General features: G+C 35.2%; 1 protein-coding gene across 1 annotated transcript; it reads right to left on the bottom strand.

The window, feature by feature from the left end:
• Positions 1–718: 718 nt before the first annotated feature.
• ttc39c (tetratricopeptide repeat domain 39C) lies at positions 719–15653 on the bottom strand. Its single transcript, XM_079592199.1, has 15 exons — positions 15023–15653; positions 14734–14915; positions 12907–12955; positions 10640–10768; positions 10443–10554; positions 9436–9802; positions 7880–8048; positions 7055–7148; positions 6802–6909; positions 6607–6716; positions 5250–5373; positions 5049–5146; positions 4627–4731; positions 2749–2787; positions 719–2665 (listed from the first exon to the last, which is right to left on the bottom strand). The coding sequence occupies exons 2-15, from the start codon at positions 14868–14870 to the stop codon at positions 2576–2578; spliced, it is 1731 nt and encodes a 576-aa protein (XP_079448325.1). The 5' UTR covers positions 14871–14915; positions 15023–15653; the 3' UTR covers positions 719–2575.
• Between the last annotated feature and the right edge of the window lie 1407 nt (positions 15654–17060).

Below are 17060 nucleotides of genomic sequence, written 5' to 3'. Positions count from 1 at the left end.
CTTATTAGATATACATTGAAGCTGCTGTGGATTCCAGAATCCACCCCTTTACATTCTTTTCGATTCGATTCACATACGATTCAATTTATATTCGATTCATATTCGATTCCATTTAAATTCAATTCACATTCTATTCGCTTCACATTCAATTAGATTCACATTGGATTCACATTCACAATGACCTAGCGACGATCCTGGTTCTTCTACTAAAATGGTAGAGTACCATCACCAGTGGTGGAGATGGACAAGATTCACTGGAGGAACGTAAACATTAAAAGGCTAATTATTAATGTTGTCTTAATATCACACTTAGTATTTTTCACACATAGGAGTCAACTTATATTTATATAACAGGCTTTGTTTCAGGAAGCAAGTTCTTTGCAAAGGGATCATCATATATGGGGGTTCATGGCATCAAATAGTCTAAAAACCTATTACAACTAAATTATAGGCTTTCCGGGGACTTCAAACAGAAACAAAAGTGACACAATATAAAGTGTTTCAGATATGTTTAAGATAAGTTTAACATAATTTATGTTTATTTCAATAAATCTGTTTAGATTTTTTTTTCTACTAATACGTCAAGGAAAGGTGTCTAATTAATAGCTGGAAAAAAATGTTTCAGGAAAATAGAATTGGAGTAGTACTTAACTTACCATTTGAGCTCTGCAAACTCCTGCCTCAAACATCATAAGTCAATAAACACACATGAACTCATGTACAGCATTTGATGGCAAGTTTTGTTATTTTATTATTGAAATTTCCTAATTCTTTTGTCCTCAGTCACAAGGTATAAATACCATGAACATCCAATATTGACACGTTTCACAGTGAAGACATGTTATGAGCTTCAGATCGAGTTACTGAGAGAGAGACCAGAGGGGATTTTTCCATAGAGAATCATGTACAGTAGTGAATAAAGTCCACTGAAGGGACAGACATATTACATCTATGGGGCCAAGAAAATAAGGTGGTGCAAATTTCACAACAATTTCACAATATATACACACTCAAAATGATTTCAAGTTCTTTAGAGGCGACATCATCAAAAGGAGATACTGATGTGCTGTTAAAAGTCTAGAGAAAAATAAGCTTGGGCCAAGAATATTATTACAGAACACCTAGCACAAAAACCCAAATACAACATACAGTTTGTCAAAACCAAGGTTTAAAATTAAATGACCTCCTCTGGCCCAGAGGAAGACCAGTAGGTAGTTGTGCATGGTTTTCACTTCAGAAAATGTCTGCTGTCCAGCAGAGGACAAGAGATCGAAAGTTATGGCAAAGATGCTGCTGTTCTCAAACTTAATACACAGAAGTACAGATGAGATGAAATTAGTCAAATTTAGGTTCTAGCATCACCAGAGGAACCCTGACGTACTTTAGACATTGTGACCCCTTTGTAATCGTCAACCCTAGTGTTCAAACTTTGCAGTAAATACAACAAAAACAGCCAACTTTGAATGTAATGCATTTTAACCTGTAAAAGTAGACTAGTGAGTAGACTAGACTAGTGACAAAACGCTATATATATGTATGTGTATATATATATGCCAGACCTATTCAACAACCAATATTTGACCATTTTGGCATGCTTGGAAGAAAAAAATAATTTAATATGAAATGATAGGAAATGTTTCTTGAGCAGCAAATCAGCACATCAGAATAATTTCTGAAGGATCAAGTGACACTGAAGATGCTGATAGTAATGATGCTGAAAATTCAGCTTTGCATCTTAGAAATAAATTATATTTTTTAATTAATTCAAATAAAAGTTATTTTCGATTGTAATATAATTTCACAATATTACTGTTTTTTTACTGTATTTTTTTTATCAAATGCAGCCTTGATGAACATTCTTAAAAAAAACAACAACTTTATTCCAAACTTGACCAGTAGAAAAACTAAATAAATAATTCATTATTACACATTTTTGAGTGAAATAATGTAAAATCAGTTTTTAGATTTTACTAAAATTGGGCTCAATAATAATAATAAATGAACAATTACACGCTTCAGTAAAATCAGAGCACTGGCCATTTCAGTCTCATATCGGTCGATCACTCGACTTCATAATGGTGCATACAATCTTGATTTGACATATAGGTAAGGTTGGATACTCTTATTTATTAAAGGGTTAAAGCGTTACACAATACATATTTAATTTTATGTGTTAATGTTATCTATGTTCTATCCCATGCTAATGTATTTTGTATGATAGCGCAAGCTATGGGAAAGGATCTAACCAGTTGGTCTACTCGATTTATCGTGTTTCTTTGTGAGAGTTACGTTTTTCTGCACTTCCGATCAATCCAGAACACACAAAATCTGTGTATCTGCACTATGATGTGGGTGTAAATGTGAACGTGAAAATTCGATATCATAGGGATTAACAGCTACATGAACAGTGATTCAATACTAGGCGGAAAAATATTGGCGAACACGTCCTCTGTCAGCTGAAGTCCACTGACTTTTGGTTTCTCCCTCCAGAAAAGCATTACTTTAAATGGCTTTCGTTTCGAAAAGTGCTGGACAGGAGTGGTCAAGGTATGGTGCACTTGGTGGTCGGACTGGGTCAGTGAGGGACCACTTCCTTTATGGAGGCGAGGGCAGAATGGATACGGACATGCAGTCTGTTCTCAAAGTCGTACCCGGTGTAGTTCTCCTGCAAGCAAAGGTAGTCACCATTTAATCTCAATTTACTGACGTATTCAAGAGACTAAAAATCGCTGACAGTCATGGACTTACCTTGGCCTGAAGCAGTAATGATCTTCCTTTACTCAGAGTCTTAGGGCGAAAAAACAATAGTAAGTATATTTAGAAAATATTTTTTTTTTTAACATAAATCACAAATGCACAATCCTGATTTAGTTTAATTTCACTGTATTTTATTAAACTTCTAGCTGGTTAATAAAGAATATAAGAGACACAATTCATGTTAGAGCGGTTATTTAAATAAAAAAACTTAAAAAAACTAAGTGGTTTTAAAAGACTAAAGTTGAAAGGTTTTCAGAAGGGATGCACCGATACCAATACCGATATCGGTTTAAAGGTTTTCAGTAGGGATGCACTGATACCAACACCAGTATCGATATCGGTTTAAAGGTTTTCAGTAGGGATACACCAATACCAGTATCGATATTGGTTTAAAAGTTTTCAGTAGGGATGCACCGATACCAACACCAGTATCGATATCGGTTTAAAGGTTTTCAGTAGGGATGCACCGATACCAATACCAGTATCGATATCGGTTTAAAGGTTTTCAGTAGGGATGCACCGATACCAACACCAGTATCGATATCGGTTTAAAGGTTTTCAGTAGGGATGCACCGATACCAACACCAGTATCGATATCGGTTTAAAGGTTTTCAGTAGGGATGCACCGATACCAATACCAGTATCGATATCGGTTTAAAGGTTTTCAGTAGGGATGCACCGATACCAACACCAGTATCGATATCGGTTTAAAGGTTTTCAGTAGAGATGCACCGATACCAACACCAGTATCGATATCGGTTTAAAGGTTTTCAGTAGAGATGCACCGATACCAATACCAGTATCGATATCGGTTTAAAGGTTTTCAGTAGAGATGCACCGATACCAACACCAGTATCGATATCGGTTTAAAGGTTTTCAGTAGGGATGCACCGATACCAACACCAGTATCGATATCGGTTTAAAGGTTTTCAGTAGGGATGCACCGATACCAATACCAGTATCGATATCGGTTTAAAGGTTTTCAGTAGAGATGCACCGATACCAATACCAGTATCGATATCGGTTTAAAGGTTTTCAGTAGAGATTCACCGATACCAATCCCGATATCGGTTTAAATGTTTTCAGTAGGGATGCACTGATACCAATACCAGTATCAATATCGGTTTAAAGGTTTTCAGTAGAGATGCACTGATACCAATACCAGTATCAATATCGGTTTAAAGGTTTTCAGTAGGGATGCACCGATACCAATACCAGTATCGATATCGGTTTAAAGGTTTTCAGTAGGGATGCACCGATACCAATACCAGTATCGATATCGGTTTAAAGGTTTTTAGTAGGGATGCACCGATACCAATATCGGTTTAAAGGTTTTCAGTAGGGATGCACTGATACCAATATCGATATCGGTTTGAAGGTTTTCAGCAGGGATACACTGATACCTCGGCTAGAAGGTTTTCAGTAGGAATTGTATGGTTGCTAGATTGTACCAGATGGTTGCAAGAGTGTTGCTATAACATATCATATTGCTAGCATGTTTCAGATAGAAATAATGCTGATATAGAAATACAAATAATGATATTATAAATTAATTAAAAATAATTATTTGTATATTATATATTACAATACAAAATATTAAGCATATTAAGAAATAGTAAAAACACAATAAATATATTATTAATATAATTTCTTAATAATTCTAGCTGGTTAATAAAGAACATACAAGAACCACACCATGAGATTCATGTGGTTTTTTAAGTAATACCACGCAAATGTTTCTAAAAGACACTTATGATTGCACGTAAAGAGAGTCAAGGTTAAAATAAAGTCTACTGTAAACAGAGATGCAGAATTACTTAAATACAGTGCCTTCAAACTGAGAATAAATTGATTCTGAAAGACATTTACCTCAGGTTTAGCCAGTAACACGCAGCCCAGCTCATAGCAGGAATATGGCTGCACGTAACTGTTATTCAGGCGGCCGTATTCATCCTGCGCTGCCAGCTGGAACGACTACGAACAAAATAAAAACCAAATCAGTATTAAGCACTCTATGTGAGCGGATAAACAAGATTAAACCTGTGCCAGATCATTCCGAAACATTTTTTAAGCTTGCCATCTTCTGCATTTTGTAACATTTGTCCCCTGAAATCTATTTGTAAACTGTTTTTGGGTACTAAGAAACTATTTTAAGACATTTTCCTCCCTCTCAATGATTCTCAGCATCAAATATGTCAGTTCCGTTACTGTACCTTTAAGACATGTATAGGTAAATTACCTTAGTTTGCATGCACAACGAGTAACAACAAACCTGAGGTGACTGAACAAACCTGAACAGCATCTTTAATATTTCCAAGACATTTCTGAATAGCACCAAGCAGCAGGTGTTTTAGGCCCAGGCTTGAGGGGTCATCCAGCCCCTGTAGCACTGAATACAGCATCAAGATCAGTGTTATAATGAGGGAAGAGAGCCGCTCAGAGCTGACTGACAGGATGCATTGCATCTCGCATTAAGTCACGGTTCTCTTTACCTTGGTTCATGAGCTGGAGTTTGGAGGAAGAGCAGTTTGGAAGAGCTTTCCATAAGTATAGCACCTCCACAATACCCAGAATGCAAAGCTCTCGAGTAAGGGGGACTTTCCTCAGTTTCTCTGCCTAGTGAGACAAAAAGTAAAAAAGTTTAGAAATGACTAATAATAAAATAAAAATGGTTATACAATACTTAACTAATTATTTTTTATATTAATAATCAAATATTATATATTAATAAATATATTAAAGGGATAGTTCACCCAAAAATGAAAATTCTGTCATCATTTACTCACCCTCAAGTTGTAACAAACCTGTATGAGTTTCTTTCTTCTGTTGAACACAAAGGAAGATATTTTGAAGAATGTTGGAGACCAGGCAGTTGCTGGACCCCATTGACTTCCATAGTAGGAAAAAAAGATACTATGGAAGTCAATGGGGTCCATCAACTGCCTGGTCACCAACATTCTTCAAAATATCTTCCTTTGTGTTCAACAGAAGAAAGAAACTCATACAGGTTTGAAACAACTTGAGGGTGAGTAAATGATGACAGAATTTTCATTTTTGGGTGAACTATCCCTTTAATAAGACAAAATTATTTAGACATGAAATATAATTACATACACACATAAATATATACATAAATAATTGTGCTTGTGTGTGAGAGAGAGAGGGGTAATATTTATACATTTTACAAAAATAAAGAAATAATTACTAAATACTATATAATAAACAATCAAAATTGTTTGATTGCATTTATTTAAATATTGAATGTATAATGTATTATAAATTATAATATAATAATAAATATATATATACATACAGTATATATATATATATATATATATATATATATATATATATATATATATATATATATATATATATTTAATAATCTATTTTTAATATATATAAAAATACTTACACACATATATATATACATATATATATACAATATAAATAAATAATGTGTGTGTGTGACAAATTTAATATTTATAAATTATAGTTATGAGCTTAAGTTTATATATAAACTAAAACTTTAGCTGATAACTATAATTGTAAATATAAATTATTAGAAAATACTACATAATAAATAAATGGATCAATACGCAAATAAAAATGGTTTATACATTCAATATATTTACATAAGCTAAGCATAATTATTTTCTTATTAATATAACAATTATTTGTATATTATAAATTGCAATAATTACAATTATATATATATAATTTATAGTAATTATGAGTTCGAGTTTATAAATAACAATTTTTTTTTTTTACTTATAATAACTTTATTAAAACATTATTATAATTAATAAATTATTGGAAAAAGGCTTGATATAATAGAAAATAACTCACTCTTTTCAGTGCAAACTGCTCAATCTGATTGTTCTTGCGTTTAAAAAGCTTCTGGACATCTCGAAAAACAGCTTTGGCTCCCTCTAGATCACCAGCAGCCCCCTGACATACTTTGGGTTGAGACGTAAAAGCTTTCATTAAAACGGTTATTTTAAAGAGACGTTCGAGAGAGTTTGACAGAGAACATAATCTGACCTCCAGTGAGGTAAGCATAGTAACACTGCGACCATCGGGATTCATTCTTCAGTCGCTCAAAAGACCTGAAGGCATCTTCAAAGTTCATCTCTATCATGCTGCACCAGCCTGCAAATGGAATGATACATGAAACACTGAAATATTAATTTTCTAAAATGGCGGTTCGAAATTCAATCATATTTAATTAAACGACTATACTTTCCGAGCACTGATTCTGTTCCATCTAAAAAGTAAGACAACTACGAATTTGTACCTATTTCATAGAGGCACACGTGTTGAATCTCTCTTTGGTCTGAGGCGAACTCCAGGGCATCCTGAAATGACGCCAGCGCACTGTTGATTTGGCACTAAAAAAGAAAAGAAAAAGATAGTATAAAATCGATTAATCACGATTAATCGCATTTAATCATAAAAGTTTGTAAATATATATATGTGCGTGCACATCTTTGTATACATGTACTGCATGTGTATATATATATATATATACATACACACACACACATTATATATTTACAAACTTGTTAATCGATTTGACAGCACATATTTATAATTAAGCATTGTAGGCAGTGTATGATCTGTATTTGAGATACAATTATGTCTATGAATTATTATAGTATACAATAATAATAAATAATAACTATATATTACAGAAATATTTTATTATAATAACAGTATTTAATATTACATTATAATACATATAAATTATTTTAATATTATATTATTATAATTATAAACTATAATAAATATGTTGACTTGATTTCCTTTTACTCGATTTTTTTCTCATTTCTTAGACCATGTTCCTGTGCTCAGATTTAACTTGACACATGAAACACTATCATCTTGCATCAATAGAATTTTGTTTTTCTCTTTGTATTCGAGATGTTTAATATTAATGGTTGGCTTTGGATGCCTTCCAATGCATCAAACGCAGCCCGTAAAAGAAAGTAATTGCGGTGGTTGCATAGTAATTAAATCTCCTGGAAGAATAAACCGCACTATTATTTAAATTATTTGATCATTATCAAGCACCAAGCATTTGCTCTGATGAAACAGTGATGCGAAAGCCCTAAATGCCCACCTCTAATCTCTGCACCCGTCCCCTGAAGAAGATGAAGAGAGAGGAGTTTGGGTAGACCATCGCCTTCTTCTGCAGAATGGCTTTAGCCTCCAGGAGCCCCGCGCGCGAATCAGAGCCGTCCAGGGCAAAGAAGGGCTGCACTACGGTGTGGTACCACAAGAGAGCCAAACTGAGAGAGATAATTTGAGAAAAGAAGTGAAAGTATATATAATAACACCGTTTGGATGTTTATTAGTTGTGTTTGCTAATATATGTGGTTTGTACAAACTGCACAAATACTACAGCGACGTCGGTTCGAAAAAAAAAAAAGCAGCATCTATTTATCTGAAGAGCAAATTGGGAGGGTTTGTCCCAGGCTGGATTAAGTATGCTTAAATTCATCTCTATTATTAGAGCTGCTCCGCAATCTGTCAGCCCCTGGCCATGAACAACAACCGAGAACAACGCATCTCAGAGAAGTGAAAAAAGGCTTAAGAATTTCAGTTCAGTGTAGTTAATAGTAGTTCGTGAATAAAATCGAACCTCTTAAAAACAAATCAAAATGAACTAGTTTCTTCGATTTTATGAAAATTTTACTGTACGAATTGCCATATTTCTGTGCTGTGGATGGTTGCTAGTGCGTTGCTTTGTGGAAGCTAGATTGTTCAGGGAGGTTACTAGGCGGTTAATAAGGTGTTATGGATGGTCTTGCTACTAATAATGCTAGGGTGTTGTGGATGGTTGCCAGGGCGTTGCTATGTGGTAGCCAGAATGTTCTGGTAGGTTTTTAAGCCATTTCTAGGGTGTTCTAGGTGGTTACTAGGGTGTTGCTAGGTGGTTACTAGGCTGTTGCTAGGTGGTTCATAAGGTGTTATTTAAGGTCTTGCTACTAATAATACTAGGTGGTTGCCAGGGCGTTGCTATGTGCTTGTTAGGGTGTTCTGGGTAGTTGATAGGCTAAGTGATTAAGGTGATATGGATAGTGTCACACATTATGCTAGGGCGTTTTGGATGGTTTCAAGGATGTTGCTATGTGGTAGACAGATTTTGCTGGGTGGTTGCTAGGCAGTTGCTAGGATGTTCTGGGTGGTTGATAGGCCATTACTAAGGTGTTATGGATGGTGGTGCTTTACGATGGACTTTATGGAAGACCTGTAAGCCTAGAGGATCATATCATATTAGATGATATTTGAATTAAAAATTAAATCGTTTTCCTGTTCAATTCTTTAAAAAAAGCCATACTTATGTTCAGTAGTAATGAGTAGATGAGTCTGTGCTAGCATTTGCTTGCACATGCTCAGATGACCTTACCCTCTAATGCCCTTTATCTTTAATTGACCTTTCAGATGTCATCAATTATGTAACCCCAGTGTGAAACCAGTTCAGTGGTGTGACAGCATGTGCTCATGAATACACGTCACTGCACAGCACATCATGAGCGAGCCAGCGAGGGATTTCTTATTCTGGCATACAAGCGCAAAAACATTTCCATAAATGCTAATAAGCAAGCATAAAATCACGTCAAAAGCAGGACTGTCAGTGCTAAGGTGTGAAAATACAGAAAAATGTTTGCTTACGTGGCGAGTGGTGCTTTCATATCTTTGCTCTCGCTGGCGTATGCTAAGGAGGCAAGACCTTGGTGACGGTCTCCAGGGAAGCCCAGCAGGTTGACGATTTTGAGCAGGTGTGGAGGCACCATCGAAATACACAAGTGAAAGAGCCCATAGCCAAAGCTGACGGACCCCTTCAGGCGATCCAGAACCTCTTCTGTTACCCGGCCGCCACTCTCAGTTGATGCGTTTTGGTTGGCCTGATCAGAGGCCAGCGCCCCCTCCTGGTCAGAGGGCCGTCTCCGGCAGGCTTCCTGCAGTTGGCTGATGTCGCTGTAGCATTTGTTGTACATTTTCCAGGCCTTACGGAGGATCCAGCCTCCTTTGATGTATGCTGATGGGCGACAGGTCATAACGACGTTAAATTAAAGAAAATGTGTTTACAACTCTAAACACAATGTTCTACAGGATTATTAAGCCTTTAAAATATTTCCGGTGACAAGCTGCATCGTTTTTAATAATGTTAACCTGTGTAGTTAAATTAATACTTTTTTTAAAAAGGAAATAAAAATATATTTTCTTAATATTAATTTCCCATTTAAAAATATAAAATTAAATGATGTACAATAAAATATATAATAATAATAATAATAATAACAATTGCATGATAGAGCTTTTTAATATTTTGGTGACATGCTGAATTGTTTTTAATAATACAAATCTGTGCACACTTAAAGTAATAAAAAAAATTTTTTTTAATTCTTATCTCAATAATAATTATTAAGAGTATTGTCAATTATTATAAATACTTTTCAAATTTAACGGAAAAAAAAAATTACATAAATAAATGTAAAAGTTTAAAATGTTCTATGGTTTCAAAAAAAATCAAACGGGACATCTGCACTGTACTCTCTAATATTTCAAGTTTGTTCATCCTGGTTTAACCCCCACAAATAAACAGCTCTACATGTTGGCATGCAAATGACGTTCCAAGCTGGTTTTTCGAATGTAAAACGCAAACATGCGGAATCCACCTGAGAGTTCCTGTTTGACGAAGGACAGCACGGCGAGATAAACCTGGCAGTCAGCCACGATGATCTGTCTCTGAAGACGATCCACAATAGCCACTGATCTCTGCGAGTCCATCTGGCACCAAGAAAAAAACCACGAAAATGTGAGGAATCTGCATTCCGCCGCTCCTGCTGCCACACACTCAAACAAACAAACTCACGCTCTTCTTGATTTTGTTGCGGATGGTCTCGATGACGCCGGTGTTGTCGCTCTCACAGAGCTTTTCAGTAGTCCTCAGGTCATCGCTGGCCATCTGCATTTTTTCCTCCTCGAATGTCATCATGGCGTTCTATGATCATACGAATATTAGGTCTGCACAATGTTGGAATAAACAATATTTGTTTTTCTGCAATCATTTTCACAAGGTTAACTTGAAAAGCTATATTTGGAAAGAATGAATCATACTTAAACAGGGGTTTTCAAAGTCAAAGAGCATGGGCCTTTTTATTTTTAAACATGACTCTTTACAAGAACTTAAACCTCTTTCATCTTCAGAAAAAAATTACACTAAAAATGGAGAACAGATATGTCACCCATTTTGAAGTACATCTAAATGAGAAGATTGAGGACACCAACATCTGTGCACGGCCCTCAATAGTTACACCGTTACTTTCCATAACAGGAAGACCTTCTTAAAACATGACAAAAATGGTAATATCATTGTCGGAAGTCAGTTGAAAAATACAGAACAGACAGTCCCAACCAAAGTGACATCATAATGACATCACAATTCATATCCTGAGGCACCAGCCTTGACATAAGAGGTTGTGACAGGGTCTATTCCTCAACTCTTAGAGAAACTCAAGCTTCATTCGTACAGTATACTGGACACTGCACAGAAAACACTGAACACCGCCTACTACTTTTTTTAAAAATAGAATGTGAAACAGTTCGCATTAAACAACAATAAACATTTAGCCTTTTGGGTATTCCATGCTTGCCATGTAAACTGTATAGTACAGTGTGCTATTCCCATATTTCACACATTACCATTATTACATTAAGGGCACTGCAATAGAATAGAATAGAAATTTCACTTTCAAGGAAAATATCCTATTAATACAGAATCAAATTGAAACCAATTATGTGCTATGCTCATATATGTGAAATTCCTTTCAAATATCCTATACAAACGTAGAATGTTTTTTTTGTGCAATTCTCATACAAAATAAAATAAAAATTTGAATAAATAAAAATAAAATAATTTAACTTCAGGGAAAAATATCCTATTAAAAAAAATCTAAATTAAAATGAAAAACAATATTTGCTACTCTCCCATCAAATAAAAACAATAGAATAAAAATTTCACTTCAGAGAAAAAATATCCTATAAAAATGTAGAATAAAATTTTAAACAATTATTTGCTCTACTCCTATAAAATAAATAAATAAATAAAAATACAATTTCCCTTAAAAATATCAACACATTTTTTTATGTGCTATTCTCACACAAAACAAAATATTAAAATAAATTTAATTTCACAGAAAAATATCCTATAAAAATGTAGATTAAAATAAAAAACAGTATTTGCTATTCTCAATATCTTTAAACAATAAAAAAAACAATATCTTATAAAACAGATTAATAAAAAAATAAAAAAAACATTGCTATAGTCCTTAAATAAATAAAAATATTTCACTTCAAAGAAATAAAATACCTGCTATAAATGTTGAATAAAATAAATAAATAAACAATTCTGAACAGTCTAATTGTCTTGCAGGATTTCACTTCCTGTCCTCTCTCTCCTATTAATGTCCAGAATGAAAGGAGAGCAGCGCTGCAGGAAACAGCACCGCGGTCGGAGTATGAACGAGAGCATTTGCTGACTGTGTCATATAACAGAGATGGACTAGAAATGATGGGCTGATGTCAAACCAATTAGACAAGAAAACGACCTTGGGCTGTCCAGCTAATGTTACCACTACAGCTTTTCATTTTGTTTTTCTCAGCATGCTTTGTTAAACAGCTGGCTACTTGGCCCAATACATACAGGGTTAGTGGTAAAACTAGATTAGTGGCTAATGTTCTGGGCAAGTATGAGCTTGAGGTTCAAACCCAAAAAGGAGTTTCACAAACTCCCGAGTTGAGTATTACTTTCAGCCAATTATTTGCCAAGCATACTGGAAGTACTACCTAAGGGTACGTAGGCAATGTCACGTTGTATAGAAACACTACGCGCCTATAGACTGAACATAGTTCATGCACATGATTTCACCGTTTTCACAAATTCGTGTTTTTGTAGTTTAACGTTACACGGAGACAATACCAATATCGTTTTCACAAATGTGCACTTTGAAACCCATTTTCAAAAGTTAGCATTTTCAGGCCCCCAAAACGCAGTTGTTGTGAAAATGAACGGACAAAGCGCATAAAAAGTACGGTGTCGTGTAAACGGACCCTAAAAGTCTTTTAATGGAGTTCACTTACCAAGAAACTGACAAAACTGGCACCGAAGCTCATCAGAGGACTGTGGGTCCTGCAGACAAAATAAGGAATCATGGGATATCGCAAAGCTTAGGTGATGAAACAATAACTTTAGCCTCTTGAAAAGCATTAAATATTCCAGAAACAAAAAAAATTGGAGATTTAAACATGGTAAAATGCATTATAGAGCTGAGGGCAATATATTTGTTTTGGTGACAAAAAGCAAAACAAAAATTAATACCAATTCATATGAATTATTAATTAATATTGAATAAATATATATACATTTTATACAAGTGGCAGGGATGTGTAGAACTCTGTGCAGACCTGCTCATAAGATTATATTTCACATTAAAATAGGAATTACCGCATATAAAGCCAAAGCACTAAGCTTCTAATAGCATTAAGCCTAATATCCATGATTATCTGTATCCTTAAGAATGTCTTAAGTAGCCGTTTCTTAGATATATAAACCCTCAGGCTTCACAAATAATTATGTACCATATTTCTTCAATTTTAACGCATTCGTTTAACATTTGATTTACTAGTATTAACCATCTGCAAATCAGCAACAAGTCAAATACAAAAAATAGGCATTTTCCACTCAAAAAGGTGATTTATATCTATCCATCTCTGTTTGTGTATATTAGCCTATCAGTCCGTATTATTGTGCAAGTTGGCGCCCATGCCTAGGGCTACATCAACCAGGCAAACAGCCATTCATCTAGTATGTACCCATCATTTTATTTATTTGACGTTCTCACGAGAAGGATTGGCTGCATTATCCTTCTTTTTTTAGAAGCATTTGAGGTAGAAATCCCACGATTTTTGTTGTGAGACCTATTAAAACATGGTTTTAATATGTTTGATAAACTATTCTGTAACAAAAATGAACATTTTTCAATGAACAATGGTCAAAAGTCAGTATCCCCTTTAAAATGGGGCTTTTGGACCTTATCACATCATTGTAATAAGAAGCTATTCTAAGTATACCAGTGTTATTGTATTGAGGTATTATTGTGGTTCTTATTCAAATTTAGAATTATTGTTTATTTGTCAGTTTTTTTTTTGTCAATATAATTTTTATTAATTTTTAGTTTTAGTATTGAGAAATGTTGAAATAAAGCTGAGTTTCTTTTTATTTTATCACAGTTTACATTTTTTTATGGTTTTAGTTTTAGTTACCTATAATAACTCTTGTATTTACTTGAAACTTTATATTTAAAGTTTAATTCAAGAAGCACAAACATTCAACCCCGTTACCTGACTTATTGTAAGAATAAATTAATCCCCAAAAAAATTTGAATGGGAAATAAACGTTCAGCAATATGTAGAAACCAACATTTGGTCCCGGCTGAGTTGCATCTTAATTTAAGCTAAATCAATTGCCCATTCTGTTTTTTTTTTTTTTTTTTTTTTTTTTTTATAAATAAATAAATACTATGAATTTTGGCATTTACTTAATGTACAGAAAGTGAGACATGTTCCAAAATTATGGAAACAAAAACAGAAAATCCAGGAGGATTATATTTGACTTAATTTTATGCAAGTTTATGTGTGTGTGTGTGTGTGTGTGTGTGTGTGTGTGTGTGTGTGTGTGTGTGTGTGTGTGTGTGTGTGTGTGTGAGATAAACAATTGCTTAATTGATGATGGTGAGGTTTATAGCTGGAAAAAAAAATCAGTGTTCATTTGAGGCATGTCCAATATTTTGGTTATATTCAAATGAATAGAAATAAAGACAGGGAGGCCAAATACTTCGTCTCCCATTACGGCAAACAAGGCCCATTTTATAATATACATAATAAAACCATGGTTCATATTAATCGTACCTGTATCTCTTGAAGAGCTCGTCGCTTTCTTTAAAGCCATTATTGAGCAGCATGTTGATGCCTTGAAACGCCAGCTCGGCGTCATCGATCTGCTCGGCGCTCTCTTCAACCTGCTGCGGGGAATCAGGGCCTGCCATCCTCTCAGTTTACTCCTTTATACACCAAAAAATAAACTCGTTCTGCTGTAAATAAAACGAGGGGGAAAAACAGTCTTGTTGTTTTGTTCGCCGAGTAAACAACTTTCACCACAGGCGCGGCGCCGTGCGAAATGAAACGATATTTCCCTCACCAGTGCAGAGCAAACCGCTGGTGAAATGTCGTCTGGATATAGCTTGATCCCTTCCGTGTCCGAACTGCGGTGCTAAGATGTTTTCAGATCCGCAATCGTCCCCTCCATCAGGCCGCCGTTAGCTATGAAATATCAGCTGCTCGTTCTTCGCATAGCAGCATCGCGCGTTACGCAATGTTAAAGGAGCAACCGTCAGAGAGCAGTGACGTTATTGTCCCGTGTGCGCTTCTCATTCACCCCACACTGAGGTGTTGTAGGTGATTGAGCTGATGCTGCTTTGAAAGAGAAGCTTGACAGCTTCCTCTGGAGTCTAGACAATAACACGCCCTTTGCCTCCAACCAGGAAACGACTAGCACGTTAACCCTTGCAGTTTCTCTGCCTGATTTGGATTCATCAGAAGAACTCGAATCTTATGAATCGGTTCACCAAGAAGAAGGGTGCGTCCGAAATCGCATACTTCCCTACTATATAGGCACAAAAAAACAGTATGTGACTAAAGAAGTATGTCCGAATTCACAGTAGACATTCTCTGGTATAAAAGAGTAGGCAGCCGCAGAAAGTACCTGATCTGGCTAGATACTGCGGGCGAGATTCTGAAGTGTGCACATGATGAACACCTTTCTATCCCATGAGGCCATGCAGGAGGGGATTTGTGAATGGCAGTGAAGCTATGCTGGTAGTAGGTCACATGATAAGGGCAACATGGTGAATTTAGCACGCTCAGACTACATTTTATACTACACACATTCATAGCCTACTATAGAGAACTTACTTTTTTACCAGTCATGAAGCAATTACTTATTCAAAATAAGTAGCCTACCTACTCAAGAGAGTATGTGATTTCGGACTCAGCCGATGTGTTCACTGATCCATTTTCTGCATGTTAGTAGGTGGCGACAAGCGAGTGCCTTCATTGAATAATTCACGATTATGTAACACCGATGTGACCGATAGGCTACCAAAATTAGTTTTCTTTCAAATTTGGGTATCTACAAATCCACTGATTCCAGAAATGACAATAATTTGCCCTCCAGTTCGCTCTTTCAGTGCCTATATAAAATAACCTTATAAAATTCACACACAACACGGTTGAGTAGTAGGCTACATAGTGCATAAGCACATAGTGTATAGGCCTAGTGCATCATTTGGGACACAACTAACAATTCAATCAGTGGAGGGATTGAAAACAGATTGTCATTCATACATTTTAGTATGAAACTAATTTGATCAGTGAAGGCGGCGTGTCTGTTCATTAGTTTCAGCCAATGAAATGTTCCTTCAAAGTTAACCTACAATAACACATTCACCGCACTTAGCATTAGAGAAGACAGAAAGCGAAAGAGACAATGAAATGAGGAAGAAAGCTTTCTGTATGGCCGGTGCTCTCCATTGTTCGCATTTACCACCACTGTAAAAAAAAATATTGTTGGTTCAATGTAAAAAATGTACTTGGTTGCCTTAAAACTTTTAGTTCATTGATTTTGAAAATTTTAGTTAATGCAATGAAGGAGATTGATTTAATAAATAGAAACTCAAAATATTATGTTATTGTTATCTAAACCACAATTATTATTAAATCAATCAGTTGATTCGACAAAAGATAGATGTGATGATAAAAAAATTAAAACAATTTTTCACAGTGCATGTAATGAAGCATAATCCCACACAGATCTGTTTCTATATGTGATATTGAACATAATTATAGCCTTAAAGTCCAGAAACGGGCCCGAAACTTCCCTTATGCAGCAAACTAAGCTTGATTACAGACACTCTTAAATTCTAAAGTGTCCACATCGGGTGCTAGTGGTCATTAGCACAGCCTGTGTCATTTACTAATAATTGTGTGAATAATTCGTATTTATACACACAGGAGAATTTATCGCAAAATTCACTGCACTCACGTGAATAACATAAGACAGAAAGCAAAAGAGACAAAAAGAAACGAGGAAAAGAAAGCTTTCTGTATTGCCTAAATGTGGAAGAATATTCACACATTAATGCACGTTATGAATAAATGATGAAAGTGCGGGCAGACAT

The sequence above is a fragment of the Phoxinus phoxinus genome, assembly GCF_949152265.1.
Source record: "Phoxinus phoxinus genome assembly, chromosome: 20".
NCBI classification, from domain to species: domain Eukaryota; kingdom Metazoa; phylum Chordata; class Actinopteri; order Cypriniformes; family Leuciscidae; genus Phoxinus; species Phoxinus phoxinus.
Note: the sequence above shows the minus strand (reverse complement) of the source record. Positions and strands in the feature narration are given on the sequence as shown.

Coding starts and splice junctions, on each gene's coding strand:
- ttc39c (XM_079592199.1), bottom strand. CDS start 14,870: ATGGCAGGCCCTGATTCCCCGCAGCAGGTTGAAGAGAGCGCCGAGCAG. Junction 9,803..10,442: donor CGTCAAACAGGAACTCTCAG/GTGGATTCCGCA, acceptor GTCGCCCATCAG/CATACATCAAAGGAGGCTGG. Junction 2,666..2,748: donor CATTACTGCTTCAGGCCAAG/GTAAGTCCATGA, acceptor CTTTGCTTGCAG/GAGAACTACACCGGGTACGA.